This window comes from Talpa europaea, assembly GCF_964194135.1.
Source record: "Talpa europaea genome assembly, chromosome: 14".
NCBI classification, from domain to species: domain Eukaryota; kingdom Metazoa; phylum Chordata; class Mammalia; order Eulipotyphla; family Talpidae; genus Talpa; species Talpa europaea.
The window spans coordinates 7,465,368-7,487,427 of NC_140082.1; the positions used below are offsets into that span (position 1 = coordinate 7,465,368).

At 52.2% G+C, this 22,060-nt stretch overlaps 1 protein-coding gene across 1 annotated transcript in view; it reads right to left on the reverse strand.

Moving 5' to 3' along the window:
* Nucleotides 1-13,556: 13,556 nt before the first annotated feature.
* Nucleotides 13,557-22,060, reverse strand: part of TBX5 (T-box transcription factor 5) — a gene marked incomplete at its 3' end in the record, with an annotated part of 40,205 nt that continues 31,701 nt past the window's right edge. Inside the window, exon 8 of the mRNA XM_084253917.1 lies at nucleotides 13,557-14,134. Within this exon, the coding sequence (XP_084110043.1) occupies nucleotides 13,557-14,134 (578 nt within the window). The remainder of the gene's footprint in view (nucleotides 14,135-22,060) is intronic.

Sequence of the window (22,060 nt, forward strand, 5' to 3'; positions counted from 1 at the left end):
CCTTTACCCAGTCTGCATGGGATCAGAAAACCTGCTCTGTGTTCTGTCCTGTCCTTACACACACTGACTTCTCTCCGTTCCAAGAATTGGTTAAGCTTAGCCACTACCTCAGGACTTTTGCACATCCTATTCCCGCTGCCCTGAGAACTCTGCTCCTTATTTTTTTAAAAAAGATGTATTTATTTATGTATACAAGAGCTGGGGTACAGGCCGGAGATACAGGGGGTGAGAGGATCCACCAGAGACAGAGTGGGGAACAGAACAGGCAGACTGAAACACACTGCTGAGGGGAGCAGCGGGCGAGTCAGGAGAGGTCTGCTGAGTCATGTGGGTAGCTCCCTGGCCGGCCGGGGATCGAACTCATGCTGCAGAGGCTGCGGATTGCTTCATAGTGCATTGCTTAACCCCTTGCGCCACCAGAGAGGCCCCTCTGCTCCTTACTTTTGCTAATTAACTCCTTATCTTTCAAATCACAATTTAATGAATATTTTCTCTGCGCAGCCTTCACTACGTCCCCACAACATGACCTAAATCACGCATGTTTAGAGGTAATTAACCTGAGTCTAACTTCTCCAGTCCCCACCCCCTGCCTTTTAGTTCCAAGAGGACAGGGACAGAGCCCATGTTCCTCACCAAAGGCATAACAGAGTAAGTAAGAGCAGACTCTTGAGCCAGGCTGCAGGGGCTTCAAACTCAGCTCTGCCACCTCCCAGCTGTGAGGCCTTGAGCAACTTCCTTAACCTCGGTAAGCGCCTTAGTGTTCTCACGTGTCAGGAGAAGAGTAAAATCAACTTCATAAGCTGGTTTTAAAGGTTAAATAAGCTTAGCCCAGTGCCTGCCTAGTATGTGTTATGCATGTGTTTGATATGCTGCTACTGCTAATAATCCCTGGCATCACTCCTGTTACCTCCCCTCTCCTCCTGCAGGGTAAGGTAAAACTATCAGCCTTGTCTGCCCTCTGGCCATTGGGATGGATGACGGAACCCTGCGGTCCCGAACGCATGCCTGATGGCGGGCACCTGGAGTGGGGTGTGGGCGTAGGTAGATGGGATTCACCTGGGCTGAGACTGGGCTTTTAAGGGCGGCGTCACGGGGACGCCAGCAGAAACAGAGAAGCAGAGAAGAGAAGCAGAAAACCAGGAGAGAAGCAGAGAGAAGGCCGGAGAGTCCAGATAGAGTGAAGACTTGCTGGGGGCTGGGAGGCCTGCCAGCCTCCCGGCCCCCCAGCACCCCTGCCTGCCGTGTGCCTGGTAAATCCCAACAAAAGCCTGCAACAGCCACTGAGGGCTCCAGGACTCTCTCCTCCTTTACCCGGTCTGCTGGATCAGAAAATCTGCTCAGTGGCCCATTCCCGCCTCTTACACTCCTCTGGCCAATACTGGCACATAGTAGGTGTCCAACAGATTCTTGTTGAGTGGAGAAACTAATGTTTATTTGTCTCACGGAAGACAGAGACCATTGTAGCTGACTCTTGAACATTATGGGTTGGAACTGTGTGGGTCCAGTTCTTCCTGGATGCTTTTCTGCTAGCAAGTTCTGCATTCACAGTCAACCAATCCTAGATGTCTTCTGCCTGAATCCGCAACTTCTGGGCCTGCAAGTGGGAAGGGAGGACTCTAACTGCTGGAGCATCCCCAGATTTTAGTCCAGGGGGATAGAGGGGGACCCTGATCTTAAACCCCACATGGATGCCGAGGGACGGCTATCATTACGTTCTTGGCTGGAGCCCAATGTCGTGCACAGATTTTCAACGGTCTGGGGATAGGTGCCTCTATCCCCCTAGGCTTCCAAGGGTCAGTCATCACCTGGGCACAGGCCCTGGCACGTAGTAGGTGTGCAGTCAACGGGAAATGCCTGAATGCGTGAAGGCGAGAAGATGCCCTAGAGAGCCTCCTCCCACAGGGGGGGCCTCCTGACTCCCAGCCTTGGGCCTGCTTCACTCCTTCGCCTCTCCCCTCTCCAGTCCAGGTGGGGATCTTCAGCGCCTGGCGGGTGGGGACAGCCTCCGGCCCCCTCTGCTCTCCCCCACCCCGCCTAGAAACACAGAACAGCTTTGATCATTGACAGGAGCCTTCTTGGAAGGGAGGGAGAGAGATCTGGCAATGTAAGCTCCCTGGACGTGACACTTATTAATAAAATGAGCTGCTGTCAGCCTCTGCTCCAATCAGCTGTGCCTTGCTCGGGCAGACGTGGCAGCTTTGGGAGGCTGCAGCACTGGGGGGGCATGCGGGGCCGCGGGTGATATTAAATACATAAATAAGCCCAGGCCTCAGCTGCTCTTGCCTGGTGTCCCCGGCACTCTCTGACCTCACTGGAGTCTGACCGCCTTAAGTAAATCTATCCCCAGCTTTCCAATGTTTTCTGTTTTCCTGTTTAATTAACTTAAACAGTCATGAATACATTCTCTTTGCTTAAAAAAAAATTAACCTTTCACATGAGGTCACATGGCTCCTTCCCCCCAGCTTGGTCCCCGCAAGGTCTCCTAAGAAGCAAGCACTGAGAGCATTTTTGGAGTGTATGCACCTTTGCAGACCCCATTTTATGTCTGACTTACCTACCCTGCTCCTCATACGTTAGCTTGTCTTATGTGGTATGCGCATGTATTGGTATGTGAACTTTTCCAGTAGGTGAGTTGGTTTGTTTTGTGTAGTGCATGGCACCATCTTGAAAATATGATTCTGCAGCTGGCTTCTTTCGCTGAACAATATGTCTGGGAATCTGGCCATATAAATGCAGGCACATTGACCTTATCCTTTTGCGGTGCTGCATAGTATTCCCAAAGATAGCTATAGTTACATGCCTCTTACGGATGGAGACATTCTGAAAAGTGAATCATTCGGTGCTTTCACTGTTGTCCAAATGTCACAGAGGGTGATCACACACACTTGCATGGCAGAGCCTCCTGCACACCCAGGCTGTTGGGCACAGTGAAGACCAGGGTCACGCACAGACTCTGATGTTGACGTGAACATCATCAAGTGACACATGACTGTAGAAGCTGGTTTACTCAACTCTGGATGTAAAAACACCAAGGGGTGTGGGTGTGTGTTTCCTTTATGGAACATAGATGCCTAGACCACTCCCCAGACAAAATGATTGAAAACTTTGAGGCCAGGGCTTAGCTATCAGAATGTTATCATTCCCAGTGATTAGGTAATTCAGCTGAGAAATACTCCCCTCCTCTTGCCCCACCTCAAATTTCCCAAAATCGACTCCCGGTCCCCTAAGATGCAATCTGTGTGCACTCTGTGTCCTGGCTGCATCCTCGGTCTTCCAAGTGATGAGGCTAGGAGCCGAGACGGGGAGGATGAGGTGAGCTGAACTGAGAAACAGAAAGAAGCCTCCCGGGTCTGGGTGCAAGTGTCCTTGTGTGTGTGTGTGCACATGTGTGTGCGCATGTGTGTGCGCATGTGTGTGCGTGTCTGGAAGAAAACTGAATTCACAGCCTGAGAAGGAAAAGGAGCGGGGGAGGCAGCAGGCCAGCCTGCCGTGTCTCTTTAAGCGAGATAAGGTGCCTGTCCCATCCATCTCTCCTGACACTATCGGCCTGTTGTCTAAAGTACTTACAGTTCCCTCCTCGGGAGAAGGCCTGACATGGGGTGGGGGAGGGGAAGAGGCGGGGCCTCCAGGACAGGGCACCCTGGCTGATCTGCTTCCCCAAAGGGCAGCCTGAGGCGGTCGCCCCCTCCCCCAGCCCCGCCTGGCCTGTTTTTAGCTCTGCCCTGAGTGCTGGAGAGAGGGTCCTCCCCACTGCCTACCTGAGCCCCATTCCCAGGGGAACCACTTGAAACCGAAACTTGTCTTTCTCAAGTGGCTGGGAGAGAGTGTGAACCAGTGGTGGGGGGTACAGCAAAGGAGAAGCCCTGTGACTCCTCACAGGGGCCTCAGCTCTCCCACCCCGAGCCTTTAAAACTCACCCTGGCTCCGACTCCAGGGCCACAGCCGCGCCACTATCCTCCCTGGCTCAGCCCTCAGGAAACAGACCAGAGGCCTTAAGTAACTCACCTAGGGGCTAGGGCTAAGCCAAGGGCTGGGTGGGATTTGAACCTGGATCAATCCTGTTTCCAAAGCTGATTTCTTGCCTTTTTAACCAGGGTATTTTTGCACTCTTCGGTTACGAGAAATCTTTTGATGACCGCTGATTGATGTACAACCATTTATTCTGTCTTCATTCAACAAATGCTTCCGAGTGTCACCTCTGTGTGGCGATTCACTGGCACTAAAGGCCTGGCTTCGGCTGCATTCTGATTTCTCCAAAATCACCGCCTAGATTAAGCCAGACCTGAGAAGACCTTGGGAACCAGATTGGATCATTTCAGCCTCTGGACCACTGGATTGTGCAAGCTGTGGCTTGGAGTTTTACAGCACATCGGGGAAGCCCTGTAGAAACAGCCCTATAATATCCATCCTGGGTTTAACATGATGGTATAAGAACATCACCAAAAAATTACACAGCACTACATCATCTTTACAAGAACCCCAGGGGAAACTCCCTCCCGGTTTTCAGCAAATGTCTCGCTGTGTTCATCTTGTTCCCACTCTCGGCCTCTGGTAACTAACTATAATTCTCTCCTTGTTTTGGCAGCGAGGAAGCTCAGAGCCAAATTTGTTTCTATTAACTACACGGGATGTTCCAGTTCCAATGGCTGAGGAGCCAAATACCCTAAAATTTAGTGTGAATGAGCCATTTCTTATGCTCCTAGATTTTGTGGGTCAGTAGTTGGGGTGGGACTTGGCCCGGACAAGGGTCTTGGCACCATGAAGTCCAGAGCTGGGGGAGGAATGACCTGAAGGCCAGACCTGGGTGTGGGGGGACTGGCTTTGGGCTGAGGACTTCCTCTCCCTCCAGGTGCCTCTCTCCCCCAGTTTCATTGGGCTTCCTCCCAGCATGGCCGCTGAACTGCAAAAGTGAGTGTCCCAACGTCAGGGCAAGTTAGGCAGAAGTTGTATCTTTTATGACCTAACCTTGGGCAGCTTCCAGCTGGGGAGGTCACCCCTGCACCCTCCCACCCCTGTTTTTAACTCTGTCCTTAGTTTCAGGGAGCACTGCTCCTCCCCTGGTCATATTCTATTGACCAGAACGAAGCCACTAGGTCCAGCCCACAATCAGGGGAGAATGAGACACTCCCACTGGATGAGGGAGAAGCATCACCATTCCAGAAGAGACAGAGGGACAACAATGCTCCTGTGGCCACTTGGGAAAACCGCCACCTGCTGCAGCAGAACAAATGGAACTCACTGACGTGTGCTAATCACAGTTGGCTTTATTGATTTACGAGCGGCTGTGTGTGAATTGCACTTAGTTTTGCAAGAGTCGAAGATTCTTTATGAAAATAGACAGGAGCTAGACAGTAAGCACAGCCAGTGCTAATCGCTCCTTCTTGTGCAAGTGAAGGCTTATTTCACCCACAAACAACCCTCTTATGCTGAAAAGTAGATTACACACTTAAAAGATTTGGCATCTCTGAGAAGTGGCAGCGTTGGGATCCCCTTCCAGGCTGCCTGGTTCTGGTCTGCCACCCCCCAGGCCTCCATCCGTGGCCCCGGTGCCTCGGTCCACACCAAGAGGCCGAAGCTCTATGGAAACGCAAAGGCTGTGGGTTTCTCCCGCCCCTCCCGCAAACGTCTCTGACCACAGAGCGTTCTTGAGTGCAATTCTCCCTGAGAAATCGCGTCTCCACTGACCTCTGCATGTATATATATCAGGATTAACATTCTCTCCAACTTAGATCAGTCGGTCTGTCAGGAATTCGGGAATTTGGCAGAAAGTCCCTGAGCGCCCACTTCCTGCCAGGCGCTGAGCTAACTCTCAGGAATCCAGACACGAGATACTCAGTGTCACACGGGACCGAGAACTATTCAAAGGCAGGGACCGTGTCATTGTTCTGGCTTTGCAGTTGCTTGCTCAGCGAGTGCCCAGCATGACGGGCGGAGAAAGTGAAAGTGTTTGTCCAGCCCGGCAAGGAGCCCCGGGGCCAGTGACCACCCCCAGCCTCCCTTTGCTCACCTGTGAAATGGTCATCGGAGCGGCCCCTACATACCTCCTGGGGAAACCTGTGGCAGAACAGCTCTCTGTTTTAGCACCAATGTCTAAAAAGCTCAAAGGCAAGTCTGAGGCCAGTGCGTGCTGATGTATCCAATGTTTAGCAGACACTCAGCCCTTGAAACACAGACTCTGGAGGTGCGCTGGGCTTGGAACTCCAAACTCAACTCAAGGGTTGGCACAGAGGCGGAAGAGGGAATGAATGCCTTGTCTTCTCATCCTCTCCCTGGCCCATTTTAAGCTCGGTGGGCATGGAGGGGCCTGGTGTCTCCAGCGCTAATGGAAATCTAAGCCTTTTGTAAACTCTTGATCCTCCAAGACAACATTTTGGGCCAAATGTCAGTCTCGGTAGATCTAACAAACGCAGTCAACAGCCCTCAGATTTGCAACTCCATTGGTATGAGCCAGACTCGGGAGGCCAGGGGGTGGCATGCGTGGGTAGAGGAGAGTCTGTTTGAAGAATACAAGAAATTAGCTCAACTGCCCGGGTGTGTTTTTATCTCTTTGCCCAAACAGCACCAAAACCTCTATTTTTATGTTCAATGTAGGCTGTGGCCAGTGAGTCAGGAGGGACGGAGGGCTTCATTATTTGTTCCTTGCTAGCTCTTGGAAACATCAAGAATACTTGGCCCTCAAGACAAACCCCAGCTCTGGGCCCGAAAGTTAAATCCAGATATGTTATATATTTATTCAAGGCAGCAATTGGCCAGGAAACGACTATAAAACACACATTTTGAATAAAGGAGGGAGATTTATGGTGCTTTTGTGAATCTGAGTCATATCTCTCTGCCTCCCCCAGGCCAGGATCCCTTAATCACTAACATACCCCCAGCTTGTACACTCGGTGGGCACAGAATTGCTTCCTTCTGGCCTCGTCCCAGTTAAAGATGTGACGGGGATTGCGCTGCTTTATCTGACAGTAAGTAAATGAATTGCCGATTCATTCCGAGCTGAGATGGGGGCTGTTTTTTTCCTGGGGAAGAAAAAATGTGGGGTCCTTTCATATGTATCTTTGATCAGTCAGAACTTGACAAATTATTTTCCTAGGAATTTCTCTATCCTTAATGCCACAGGGAAAAAATGGATTTACTCTAAAAGAATAGCTTTTATGTTTCAGAAATTAGAGCAAGGTAGAAGCTTTCCTCAGGTTTCTCGGTGTGTGTGTGTCTCTCTTTCTCTCTGGCTGCTTCTCTCCTTCCAACTGCATTGTTCTCCAGAGAAACGAATCGGAGAGGACACAGGAAGGGAAAAGCCACCGGTATTCGACTTCTGGCTGGTACGGTGATGTGAACTGTGTGAAACAACAGGAAGGCAGGGTTTCCCTGCCTATGCCACGGGTAGTGAGAGAGCAAAATGAAAGCTTCTGCCCCGTATTCCCTTATGATCACTGGATTTTTCTTCTTCGGATGTGTATTTTTAAGGGCAAACTTGTTAACCTGAAGAATACCTGACTTGTGACTCAGCAGAGTTCAATAGCACCCCCTTCCTCTTGGCCACATCACTTACCTGAAGGCCAGCAGATCTCCAAGTGGTTTCATAGCAAAGTTCTTATCAGCTTTAGTGCAGCCTTAAAGAAAATAGTTGACAGTATCCATGGCACAGGGCTGCCAAGTACAGTTGGGCAGGCTGAGCACTGCACAATGCTGAGAGGCACCATCAGATGGACCAGCCGTGTGGATGATGTGCTTGAGGGCTATGCCGTGAGCAACCTGCACACCTATGGATGGTGGCAGCTTTGAAAGGGGTAAGGGGAAGCCTGAAGATTCGTGATTAAAATAAAGAGACAATCTTGGGACCCCATTTGTAAGGCACTAAATTTTGTTAAGGACCAGACTGAATGAGCACTAGCAGTTTCTGTCTGTTTCACCACTCAACATGAATATAAATTGGTGTTGTCTCTATGGAAAATGGTGCAGAGACTCCTTAAAAAATTAAAGCTAAAATATCCTGCGATCCAACCATTCCACTGCTAGACACCAGCCCAAAGGCTATGCAAAGGCTAATATGAAAAAATATATGCCCCCTCTCTTCACAGCAGTGTTATTCTCAATGGCCAAGATGCGGAACCAACCTAAATGCCCATCGACAGATGAGTGGATAAAGGAATCGTGGTACGTCTACTCAGTGGAATACTACTCAGCTGTGAAAAATGAAACCATGCCCTTTGGGACAATATGGATGGATCTTGAGGTGATGATGCTAAGCAGAATAAATCAGAAATTGAAAATTACTGGATGGTTCGCTTATTTGTGGAATATACATCTCTAAGGAACACAAACTGGCAAAGCCCAACAAAAATAACTCTTAGACTCTGTGAAGAACATGGTGGTGACCAGTGGGGACGGAGAAGGAGGTGACAGGAAGAGGAGGGGGCAGTGGCCCTGGAGCTGTGGTGGAGAACAAGTAAAGCTATATGCACACACTGAGGTGTGAAACTGTTCTCCCCAAATTAAAGTTTTGTCAATGAATGGCAAACCAATAAAAGTTGATTAAAAAAAGAAGAAATGCCACTGGTAGCAGCAGTCTCAGGCAGGTCTGAGAGTTCCAACCTATCTGAGTCCAACTGAATTATGCCCTGACCCCAAATTCCTATATAGAAACCCTAACCCCCAGTACAACTGTATGGGGGGGGGAGCCTTTAAGGCGACAACAAGGGTTAAATAAGGTCATAATGGTGGGCCTGATCCTGTTGGGCTGGTGTCCATACAAGAAGAGACAGGAGATCAGTGTGCCCCTCCATCCCGGGACCCCATCCCGGCCCCTCTCTGCCTCCCTCCATGTGCACAGAGGAAAGGCCCCTTTGGGCAAGGATGCAGAGCAAAGGGGGCAGGTCCTCTGCCAGCCAGGACCCCACCCCGAAGGCCCCTTAATCTTACACCTCCAGCCTCCAGAGCTGCGAGGAAAGCACCTGCTATTGAAGCCTCAATGATCTTTCTAATGCTCTGCCCGTGGGGGTCAGACTTACCCGCCAGCCCCCACGGAGCCTCAAGCCACTTCCTCGCCTCAGTCCCTCACTGCGTACCTGAGTGTCCGTCACTGCGTCTCCGGTGGACCGACCCCTGGCTGACACAGCGACTTGTATGACTTACATACACGGGTGCACATCCTGCCTTTGAAGGTAAATGGGTGCCCGGACCCCAGGGGATGAGAAGTCACGCAGAGCAGAGACAGGTCGTCCCGCGCTGGGGCGCCCAGACCAACCAGCCCCAACCCCCCGAAAGCCTGTTAGCTGATGCCAGGCCCCCGAGCCAAGACCAGCAGAACCTGGTCCCCTGCAGGCTGCTCGGTTGACTTACAGGCTCCTGAGCAGAAACAAAGGTTTCTGGAGCCTGCGCTGTGGTCCGGTGGCCGGCGGCTGTGCACTATGAAGGTGGCTCCGTCGGGGTGGATGCCCGAGGTGGCCTGTCACTGGCTCTGAACTGCCCCCTTCACTCTGTCTGTGGTTAGAGGTGGGGGAGGAATAAAGCAGACGGGGGTGAGCCGCTGGCCCAGGGCCTGCAGGCAGACGCCAACGGGCACATCTGCCCAGTCATCTATTAGTTCAATCGGGACCTAGCTGGGGTGAAAATACAAGCAAACAAGCCCACGGGGTTCCTGCCCTCACACACCTCCCCCATCCCGAGAGAAGAGCCACAGTCAGAGAAGCAAGAAGGCAGCGTGGTGGACGATAAGGGGGTAGGGAAAGAAGGGGGCTCTCCTGCCTTGTCTTGGGGACACACAGTCTCCCAAGGGAGACATGGAGGCACTGACACCCGTTGGTACCTGCAGAGGGGACTGGGGCCCTGCTGGGTATATTCCATAGACGACTCAGCCCAGGCCTGCAGGGAGATCCTGTCACCCCGACTTTACAAATGTGAGCACCAGGGCCTTGGCGGGGTGACCCAGACCGAGGAGCCAACAGGCCTTGCCCTCTTGAGTCGGCCAGCCGCCACCCGGTCACAACATCCACTTTCCCAGAGACTGGAGCAACCAGGACACGCCACCTGCAGGCGCTGAACACTGGCCTGCACACCCTGCGCCCCGTTGTGCGCCCCGTCAGCTCCCACGTTCTGCTCTGTCCTTGGGCCGCGGGCTTGGATTTGCCCTTCACACACACGCAGAGCCCAGCAGTGGTCAAGCCACTCACAAGCGGGGTGACCTTGGACACATCACCTAACTCTCTGCTTCCCCATCTATAGAACGGGGCTCAGATTATGCCCCCACCCCAGGGGTGGGACCATATAATCACGCTGCTTGATCTGAGGACTGGCAACCGCCTGTGGTCAAAATGTGAACACCTCACGACTGTGCCTGCTACTGCCTGAAGTGTGGGGGACACCAGGCATTGCCTCCGCCTGCACACCAGGCTGTCCCCCCAACACCGTTCTGAAAGCGGGGACCAAGTGTGCTGCTTTAACACACCTGCCTGGTTAAGTGAGTGTAAATGTGTGTGTGCAGTGTGTGTACTGAAGTGTTTGCACATGCGTTCGTGTTTGATGCATGTGTGCACACACGTGGACATTGCGATTGTTACCGAGAGACGGATCCTCCAGCCCAGGATGGCAGCCTGACCCACAAAGGAGTAACTGACAAGCTGTACTCCCCAATGGGGGGATCAGAGCAAAGCATCCAGGCACCCCTGTTTCTGCCATTAGCTGACAACTGACATTGCACCCAGTTCTGTCACTGACCAGGGATGTCCCCCCAGCGGACCCCGGCCCATCCCTCCATCCTCGAGGTAGACAAGGCTGCCCCCTTCCTCACAAACTCCAGCAGGAAACTAGATTTTACGTTATTAACTCGATCCCTAATGACAAGGAATCTTCATCACACAAAAAATGGAGCTCTCGCACCCTCTCCTGATTTATGAAATTTACTGTGACCATTTTTAGCGACTCCCCAGGATGGGAGCTGTTTGCCTGCTGGGGCTAGGGGTGTTGACCCAGACAGAATTCGTGAGATGTTCTTGTGAAAGAGTGAGACAGACTGTCTCGTGTCTCTGGGAAACTAGTTCAGAAGGTAGCTTTTTCCAAGTCAGCCTTTATTTTTCAAAACCCCTCAAGAACGAACACCTATCTAGAGCGCTCAGAGTTCATTCAGCAAAACTTCACTGATCCAGTCTCCGCCGGGACAAGGAGGCATTGACCTAGTTTCTCTCTTGTGCTTGAAGGCAGCAGCACGGTCATTTCTTTATAATGGTCATTTCTTTATAATTAATTCACACTTCTCAGGAGTTCTTTGCTTGGGAAAGGTCATGGGGGGCCTGATTAAATGAATCATTTGTAATCAAGCTAACTGATCCTGTTTCCAGGGATTTGACCTATTTGATGGTTCTCAGAGGCATGAAAATGGTAAACACAGAGAAAAATCCCCGGCGTGCATTTACTCACCACTTCATGCCCACCCCACCGGTGCCCCCGTCTGAGTTGTATCGGACAAACGGGCAAATCCTGAATGCCTGGGGTTTTAAAAAATATCTGCTCCTTTGATGGTCCACGAGGTGGCTGCCACCGGGACCTCCCAAACACCTGCTTCCAGGAGTTAATTCAAAGAAAGAGACACCGAGGCTCGGGTGTTCACACAGCAGGACCCACGTCGGGTTTTGGCCAGTGAGGACGCCTGACGACGTCTCCATCCCAATGATGACACAAATTCAATTAAAGCAAATAACTCCATTCCAGGGACATGAGTGGTGCATAAACATTCACGTGTCACTTAACCCCAAGAGCATCTCCCATCCGAGCGTGGTCCCCATTAGCTCAGCTGGCCCGGCCTGGGGCGGGCCGCACACCAATGTGTGTGTGTAGTGACACGCTACGATGTTCGCGCAAAGACGAACACGTTCCTCAGAATGCGTCCCCCTCGCTAAACAGCACAAGACTGTTTTCGGCTCCAAATCCGGCTGGCACCATGGGTCCCAAATGCCCCTGAGGCCCGCGGGAGAAAGAAGACTGGGTGAAAAAGTCTCAGATGCAAGACATCTCCTTCCTACATGCCGCGCTAATTGCCCCTTGATGCAATCAGGAGAAAACACAGGGCGAGGAAAAAAGGGTATTCAAGCCCCTTGTACTTTTTAAAGCAGATGGTATTTATTAGGCATTAATTGGCACACAAATACACAGAACGAGTACTTAATTCTCACCCTCCCCCCCTTAGCAACATAAAAAGACATAATCGCATAAAGACACACACACACCAGCACACTCACACACGCTCACGTAATTGGACGTACTCAGCCTCACATATTACCCTGTTCTCTTTATTAGGGTCAGTTAAAAAAACATTTTTTTTTTAATCAAGAAAGCAAAGCACATTGAAAGAAAAAAAAAAAACAATGCAAACTTGGTTTTGAGTATCAATAAAATTAAAAGCTCTTGGCCAGCTCCCCTGCTGGATTCATTTCATGTCATTACTTAATTAGAATTCCTATTTATAAATAAATAGTACCAGTAAAATATTACATCTGAAGAACCCTGCAATAACATTTTACTTACACACTTTTTTTTAATACTGTTTTCTGCTTTCAATAACCACAGTTTGGGGGCGACGTTTGGCACTGGCGCGGTTTCTTGGGAGAGGACATCCCGCCTCTTCTGGAGAAACCGTGGACTTGGCTTTGCATCCAGATTGGGTCGTCCGCGCTGGAGGCTGGGAAGCTTGGGGCTGGCTTTGTGTTTTATCTGGAAGAATATTTATGTTGGCTTTTCCACAACTCTTGTCAGCACAGAGCTTGCTCCTTGCTTATCACAGTTCGGCCCGCGTGTAAACCAGGCTTTTTAAGTTTTCAAAGCAAGCTTTCCGGTCGGGAAGCTATAGGCCACGTTTTAGCGACAGGCGGCTGGGGAGACACAGATCTGGGCCGACGGGAGGGCCGAGATAGGACGCCAGATGGGGTCCTGCCTTCTCCCGACTCCACTGCTCAGCGGGAGGCCCGGCCGAGCTGGGGACGGGGCTGGGAGGACAAGGTCCAAGACAGGCTGGGGCCCGACTCTTTTCCATAACATCACATGGTAGAGGTAGGTCATTTCTTCGTCAAGGGGAGGGTGGCAACTTTAGCTTTGGGGGTGTTGTCTTTGAGGGGGACCCCACAAGTACATGTTTGGAGACATACCTGCCTTAGGCCTCCCCCAAAATAAGGGACTGGGTCCCGTCAAGAAAATGAAAGGAAAAAAATATATTATTATTTATTATATAACAACGTCAACATTAACACCCAGACAGAGGAGACGGCGTCAGGACAGGATACTCGACGGGGCGAGACTTGGTGGAGACGGACAGGAGTTGCTGGGGGGCTCTGGCGGAGGCGTGGACGCGGCCGGCCGGGGCGTGTGTGCAGCCGCGGGTGGGCGGCGCGCATCTTTTTCTGCTTTTTTCAGTTTTGAGACAAATCGGCAAAGTCACATTTTTCGAATTGTGATTTCAAGCTACTGATCAGATCAGTGTCGGGCACGAGCGTCTCGTCCGTGGGGCTCTCGGCTGCTGTCTCTCTCCCTCTCGCTCGCGCGTGAATGTCTGTGAGGAAGCAGCCCTGGCTTTAGCTGTTTTCGCTCCACTCTGGCACCATGCCGACGCCGTGCACCGGGTGGTACTGGTGCGGGGACAGGGTCCTTGGCACGCCGTGAGAGTACAGGAACTCCGAGGGCTGAAGGCCACCAGGCGACTGGAGGCCAGTCTGGGGCCCGCACTGCCTGACCACAGGCTGGTGGGCCACGGAGGTCTGGTGCTGGAACATCCCCTCTCCGAGCTGCGGGGAGCCGTGGTTCGCCATGCCGGCCAGCCGGGGCACCAGGGGCCCCGAGGTGAAGTGGGCGGAGAAGTGCTGGTAGGGCAGCCTGTCCATGGGCTGCACGGTGGTGACGGTGCAGCTGCCGTAGGAGGGCATGGCCGGCCACGTGTTGCAGCTGATGTCCTCCAGGCTGGGCACTGGCTCACTGGGCGGCGGCGCGGAGCTGGCGTACATGCACGCCTGCCGCTGGGCCGACTCTGTCCTGTAGGAGGCGCTCAGGCCCTGCTGCGGCGGGTAGCTGGGGCGGTAGAAGGGGTCGTCTTCGCTGGGCGATGTCTCCATGTAGGGCTTCTTGTAGGGATGGTCTGTGGTGGAACATTCTTCATCTGCGGAGACAGGAGGAGAGAGAACCTTGAGGCCCAGAGCAGAAGCCCACAGGGGAAGGCCGAGACAGTCAGGGTGGCCACAGAACTGCAGAAGGAAGCCTGGGAGGGTGTTAGTGCCAACCGCCATTCTGCTAAGAAGGGGTGGACTGTCTCAGGCAAGACGACGGGCCATGGGCGTCTAGGCCATGACCTTCAGTTGCTTCGTCTGTGAAGTGGAAAGGCAGCAGTGAGAGCACTTTCCTTTCAACAAAGGACAGTGTTGACAATGACGTGGGAAAACAAAGAGGAAGCCCTTGGCCCAGAATCGGTACCAGGAAACAATCCTTATCTTCCCTCCTCCCCGGCATGTGAACTCCATGAAGGCAAGACATTGTCTGACTGACCCATCCCCACGTTCCCAGGATGAGGTATGTACCTATCGATGAAAACAACAATAGCATCAATGATGTCAATAGAAGCAAACACAGAGAGTGCTTAATCCGCCTCCGGCTCTTCTAGCTTTCTCCAGAAGGGAACCCTTTACGTCTTCACAACAACATTTTGAAGTGGGTTCTATGATGAAGCCCATTTTACAGAGCAGAGAAAGGAGACGCAGAGGAGTTAACACACCTGCCCAAGGGCTGAACAGTGGAGCTGGGCTCGGAATCTAAGGGACTCCTACAAAGTCCCTGCTCTTCCACACCATGCTCGACAGAGAAGACGTGTAATAAACACTTGTGCAACGTGGAAGGATGAATGGGCAAAGGAAAAACACAAATGAGAGCTCAAATCCCCAAATCCTCTCCTGCTGCCTTAGTGATGCCGGTTGACCCCTGCGGAGTCAGCACAAATTAACACGCCATTCCCCCTCTCCCGCTGAACAAGCCAATCCCATCTGTAGGCGCTACTTATTCCCCGTCTCTGACAAAGGGTCTTCCTGCACCGCCTGGGAGTCACTGATTCCTTTGGGAACTAACGGAAGTGCTAGACTCTAGAAAAAATACAAGGGCACCCTAAAATCCAGACCCCCGGTTTAAGAAGGCTAACCTTGTCTGGGTTTGTATCTGCCTCGTCCAGCGAACATCTGTGTGACGCCAGTGGGGCTGCCACCCTCGCATTTCACCACTTCTGAATCCGAGATGGTAATTCGTAGCTCACTAGGCAGCTACGAGGGAAAGGCACTCGAGGGGGCCGCTCTCCCCGCAGCCCTCAGCACGGGAGACGCCACCTGTCATCTCACAGCAGACCTGACCCAGGGTCACCACCTCCAGGGGTGCAGTCCTTGGGAATTCCTACCAAGGGGTCAACCTCAACACAGATCCTTGCCTTGGCTGTGATTTCACCCCCTAAACTAGAGCTGTTTTTCTCCTCATCTTCCAATCTCTTTCTAATGCATAAATGTTAAAAAAAATATATATCTTTGTCTTTGGGTGGGTGAAGAATAATGAAACTCGGGACAATCTCGCAACCCACTGTGATGGCCAGTGGTGGGAGGGCAGCACGAGGGTCTAGCCAGCGAGGAAATGTAACTAGCACTGAATCCTCCTCTGCGACCTTACTCTGACTCACAGTAACTCCTCAAGGAGGTTGATTTCATGCCTGACTCACAGAGACCGAGGCTTGGAGAAGTGACCTTCCTGAAGTCGCACAGCTAGGAGAAGCAGCGGCTAGAATCCAGACAAGGTCTCCTTACTTTGCCTGCACACCTTCCGACTGTCCAGGCTTCTGGCATCAGAAGTCCTCACTTAACGCAATCCACTGCTGCTTGGAAACAGCTGCTTTCAGTGAGACAACAACGTATACTAAAACCAATCTGACCATTGGCTAGACGACATAAACAAGAGTTAAAGTCCGTTGGCATATTTCTGGTCAAGAAGATATCATCAAACTTCTCAATAAAGACCCAAAATAATTCTAATATCAAACAGTCATTTTCAGTCAGTTTTTCTCCAACCCGCTATCCAGCTCAGGGTCACCGGCTGCCGGGGCTCAGGGTGCATGTTGGACTCAACCGTGGAGAGGACACGCTTCCAACACAGGCGCATCACATCCACCCCACCCCGGGAGGGAGGGAGGTAGCACTTTATGATTCAGAGGCGATGCTCCTCTATAAAACCTCAAGTCAGTCATTCACCCCCCAATAAATCTTTGTCTTTGGGCTGGATTATCAAACAGCTCCCTGACTGGGGTAGGGCAGGTTGGGTTTGGATTCCCCCAAACACCTCCACTGGCATCACCGTCCAAGTGACACCCACAGGTAAGTCAAAAATCTCCCCAAACAAAATGCCTCTATGCTAGGCGTTCACCACTTAACAGCAGGCACATTTAACATTCGCTGGAGTCTTTCTGGGACACATCTGGGCCCCATAGGACGTCCAAACATTGATCCCAAAAACAAAAGTGAAAGAGTCATTCTTCCAGGTGTTCTGCCTCCATCATGCCAACCATGCAGATGTTTGAAGACGTCCAGATGAGCCGGTGGCCACATTCCTTTACCTTTCAGCTGGTGCCTTTCTGGCATCTTGAAAACATTGCCACACTCTTCGATTTTCGCCCATGCCAGCCACCTCCTCCCTAAATGCCTGCCCTCCACACTTCCCTCCAGCCCCCAGATCCATAAATCTGAATGTTTCCATTGTTGCTGGAATTGTAACCTTTGGGTTTTCCATTTAACCAGGGCGTTCCCCTTTTCAATAATAGAAAGCACAGCCGCAGGGTACCCTTGGCAAGAGAAAAAAAACAAAGCAAACGAACCCTTCCCGACTTTCTGATCCCCTTCCAGATTTGTTACAGTGAAAAAGGAAGAATAATATGAAAAAGGCCGGAGCCCATTTTGGAAAATCGTAAAATTACACATTCCAGTCTTTAATACCCCAAAGATCTGATGCAAAGTCCTCAGAAAGTCCGAAGTTGGCTTATTGATGAAAGCAAGTCCTTGCATTCTCACATTCCTCCCAGGCCTCATCACGTTGTAAAGAAATTCCAAAGCCAGAATCCAAATTTCAGGTCAGTCGTGATAAATGCCTTGGACGTAATCTCGGTGTTTATTTTGGTTTTGGTGGGGTTTCTTTCTTTTTATTGGGAACCCGATAACTGATCAACAGCAGAGACCTCCCGGCCAAGTCACGTTCACCTCCCATGCCTGGGTAGGGCAACAGTCAAATGTCAAGTCTTCCATGAGATGCGTCCACGACTTCCTCTTGGGATGCTGCACGTTTAGCAGGGGTCTCCATCCCCACTGGCATGAGCCCGGCTGAGTCTCCTGGACAATAGTGATGCACTTCCTGATTCTGACCACTGATGACAGCAGAACCCTGGTCTCCAGCATTGTTCTAGATGCTGTGGGTTCTGGACCACACGGCCTGAATGAGGAATCCAGAACCCAGATTTTAGGGCCTCTACCTGTCACTGGTATGATTCTGAGCAAACCACTGGCCCATTCCAGTCTCAGGTCTCGACTACCTGGGGGTGACACTTGAATTCCTTGTAGGAATAAGATCACGACACGTGGCTCTAGCTTCTGTCTAGCCTCCTTGCACGCTGAAGGACTATGAGAGTCCTCCAATTATTGAAGGTGTTTTGGCGGAGTTGCTTTCAAATCACTAATGCCATTGAGCAAAGAGCATCACCAGTCCCAAATGGCTCATTTCCCTTAGTGACTGAGTTCCTGTTGAAAGACCGATGTGAAGTCTTCTGGGACAGACACCCCTGAGGCACTACAGTGAGTGGCCACTCCCCATCTAGTGACTCTCAGGAAGCCGGAAGTGGAAGTGTAACTCTAGGTCTTCTGACTCACAAAACAGTGCTCCTTCTGACGGCTGACCCCAGCCTTTCAGCTTTCATGAAATCCATTGTGTTCAAATATGAAAAGGTGGTCACCTTGACCCGGATGGATGGATGGGTGGGTGGATGGATGGATGGATGGAAAGACAGATGGACTGATGGATGCATAACTGCATGGATAGATGGGTGGGTGGGTGGATGGATGGATGGATGGATGGATGGATGGATGGATGGAAGAATGGATGGATTTTTTGGATATAGGGATTTTTTTAGTGTACCCAGGTTGTTAGTTCTTAGTGATACTGTGGGGAAGATCCTTGACTGGGAACCAAGACTTCCACTCACATCTCTCAGCTGCTCTCTGAAATCATTCAATTTATTCAATTGTTCATCACCTGTCTCCCCCAGTGAGAACCCAAGTTGCAGGGGTGCAGGGACCTTGGCCATTCTGCTGCCCCTGCTCCCAAGCACCCACACAGTGCAGCACATGGGAAGTGCGCTAGCAGGCACTGGGTGAGGACACCCCAATCTGCCCACCACCACCACACAGTCCTGGGGTGCTAACCCAACCTCCTCAGCCTCTGTTGGCAAAATGGCGGCAGGCATCTCCCCAGGTGCAACAACTGTGGAGGATCCCGAGGAGAAAGGGTGCAGCTTCGAGGCAAGATCCCTGCAAAGTCCTCTCCGATAACCAAACGCCCTTCCCCTCCCACCACTGACTTCCCTCCGAATATCAAGTCAGCAGTGGCTTCACTGCAGTCTTGACTTGGACTGCCTGTGGTTTCTAACGCGGGGGGGGGGCTGGGGGGGGGGGGGCTGGGGGGTGGTGAGGTCTGTCAGGGCAGGAGGGAAAAGAAAGACAGACAAGTGGTCTCCCAGGCCCCGAGTCCTCGATTTGATTGAATGGCGTTGATAAAAGACCTTCCCGGCTTTTCGGCTCAATCCATCGGGAGAGATAGTTTGGAGACAGCTGGGTCCAAACACAAGGGAGCCCTCTGGCCTGCTGGCCCTTTGACATTTCTTTGCGCCTGCCTGCTGGGCTTGTTGGAAAGGAGACAGACAATGAGGGGAAGTTAGATAGCGAGGCCGCAGGGGCCGGGGGCAAGCCACCCAAGGACTTATCACTTCACGGGAATCCCAAACTGGAAGGAAACCTTGCTGATTCCTTATCACTCTACAATGGAGGCTGGTGATGAATTGCTTTCTGTTGTCTCCGAGGCAGGCAAGACAGACGGAGCACAGCTAGAAGGTTCCCTGTCACTGGGAGCTCCCTTTTGGGGGTGAAGAGAGGAGAGAAGGCCAGAGCTTTCTGGGACGATGGAAGGAGTCCCACGGGGTGTCCACTTCATGCACCTCGAGAGCACAGGCTCACGGTGAGCTGGGGGCGGGCCTGCTGACTGGCTGAGTGACTTTGGGCAAGTGACTCAGCTTCTCTGAGCCTTGGTGTCCACGTGCATAAAAAGACGATTCTGAGTTTGTTATCTCTAACCAGCCATTAAGTCCTGATCCCCCCACATTTCAGTTCCTCCCCCTACATCTGGCCTGAACCTCCATCATCTCACATGGGCAACAGGCGCTCCACAGAGCACGGAGGGTGCACCCAGTCCCCCGTTATCACAGCGCAGCAGTGGCTTCAAAACAACCGCCTCCTCTGTCACCACAGGTTAAGCCCACTGTAGCAGAGGTCCTCCCTGTGACTTGCCCGGCCGGCACTGGGCAAGCTGAGGCCTCATCTCCCACCCCTCTGCCCTCCACCTGGGCTGCAGTCACCCCAGCTTTTGCACCCTCTTGGTGGGAACAGGTTCCCCATCTTCTGAAGGGCCTCACACCTGCTTGTCTCTTCCCACGGACACCGACTCCTCACCTGCTCTCCACAGAGCTCTGCTTAGCTTCTTCCCTGACACCCACCTTCTTCCACCCAATGCCCCACCTCGAAGCACTTCACCTGGCTGAGAAGCGTCCCATCATGAGCCTAATCAGTGATGTATGAGTCAAGAGACCCAGCCTGCTTGCAACCCGGGGCCGGGCCGCTTGGGACCAGGACAGAGGCTCTAAAACTTTCCTTGAGCACATTTCTGTACCAAGCACTATTTTAGGGGTGCCTGATGTCATTGCATCCCATTTCCTCTCATAACAACCCTGCAAAATCCCTTCTGGCAGAAAAGGGAGTTGAGGCTGAGAACGCTAAGTCACATGCTCAGGGCTGCAGAGCCGGAAAGCGTCCCAGCTGCAGGGACCAGCCACGGGCCAGCCGACGCCTCCAGCTCTCCAGCGGCGGCCACCTCAAGTTGACCCTGCGCTCCCTGGAGGACCCCGCCCAGCAGCCCAGAGCGCGATGCTCACGTCACGTAAAGAGCATCATCAGAGCATCATCAGCCCAATTCCCAGCGGCCGGCCCGGCCACCAGGAGCTCCCGTGCCAGATGCTGCCATAAATAGTCAACCCCCCAAAAAAAGCGCCTTGATTCTCTGTGACTTCTTCCTCCCCTTCTTTTGGTCTGGCCTTAATTTAATCGACAGAGCAGCCTAACTCAAACCCGGTGCACGTCTCATCAGCACTCCAGGCGCAGACCCCGTTTCAGGAGCAGACCCCAGCGGAGACGGCTGTGGAGTTTATAGCTGAGAAGCAAAGGTTATGGAGGCGGAACAGCGAGGTGGCTCAGGCAGGCAGTCTGCAGACTAGACTGGGTTCAAATTCCACCTTCAAGAACCACTTCAGTCTACCTTTGGGGCCTCAGTTTCCCCATTTGGGAAGTGGGTTAATAATAGTACCCACCGACTCGTGCTCCTGCCTGCACTGTGGTGTGGACGCTGGGCAGGAGGCCCTTAAATAGAATATGCAACAGACTCCCCGAGCTGGGGCCTGTGCTCCAGGGGACTCTCTGAACCCTGTGCTGGGGCCCGGAGAGGCAGGCGTGCCTGCAGGCATCTGGTCGCCAGCCCATCTGGCAGCAGACGTGCCGGGAGTCGGGCCAGGGGGCCTGCGGGATGATACTGTTCAGGTCTTCGAGATCCAGGAGCTCGGATGGGCTTCAGGTAAGTGTGGAATCTCAGCCTCACCCGGCCCAGCCCCCAGCCTGGACCTATGGCAGCTGCTCTCCCCTCAAAACACAAGGCTGGTGAGTGCGTTACTCTCCTTACGTAACCCAGCTCCAGACAGCTGCCTGGCATCATTTGCACTGTTCTTGTGAGTGAGGATTTTTGTTTTTTAAGACGATCCAGGCACTGGGCGCTGGACTTCCTAAGGCATGCTGGCTACTGCAGCTGCAAGTTCCAGCAGCTACTCTGAAGATCGACTTGGGGGCTCTGGAGCCAAACAGGGGCTGCTTACTGAGGGAGCCCAGTGCTGTGCTCCACCCAGGACCAGCAGATCTTTATGACAGCTTCACGTCAAACCCATGAAACAGGTTCCACCAGGAACCCAGAACTACAGATTTTTTTCTTAATGAGGCTTAAGAGGTTTAAGTCACTCACCCTAATCACAAAACTTGGCCAAAAGCAAAGGTAGGATTCGTCCCAATGGTCTGATTCTGACCACTGGTGTCCACATGTGGCTACATGGTCCCAATCCGTCTTCTCGAGCCTTCACTCAGATGAGCAACCTTCTCTTCAATCCCTCCAGGAACTTGCTTTCTTAAGTAACACCAGCCCCACCGGCCAGCATCACTGCCATTCCCCAGGCACTCTAGGGAACTCGGCCACATTTACAAAGTGGGAAACTGAGGCACAGAGAGGCTAGGACACCTGCCCGAGGTCACACAAGAAGCTGGTGGCAGAGTTGAGACTCGAACCTGTGTTTCTCCAGCCCCAGTGTGCCCATCTGCAGCTCCACCAAGTGACTATTCCAGCAAGCTGAACCAACTACAGTGCCCATGCCAACCACACCAACCACGCCAGCCACGCCAACCACGCCAATTCTGCCTTAGGAAACAACCCAGCAGAGTGGGGAACAGAACAGGCAGATTGAAATACACTGCTGAGGGGAGCAGCAGGAGAGACAGGAGAGGTCTGCTGCGCCGTGTGGGTCAGCCCTTAACCCTCACCTCTTTGGGCTCAGATGACTCAGGAAAAAAAATCACCCATTTCACATTTGGCAAAGGAAGCTACAGAACCAAGAAGTGTGTATGCAAAGGAGAGAAAATCAGTTGTGATTTTTTGTTTTGTG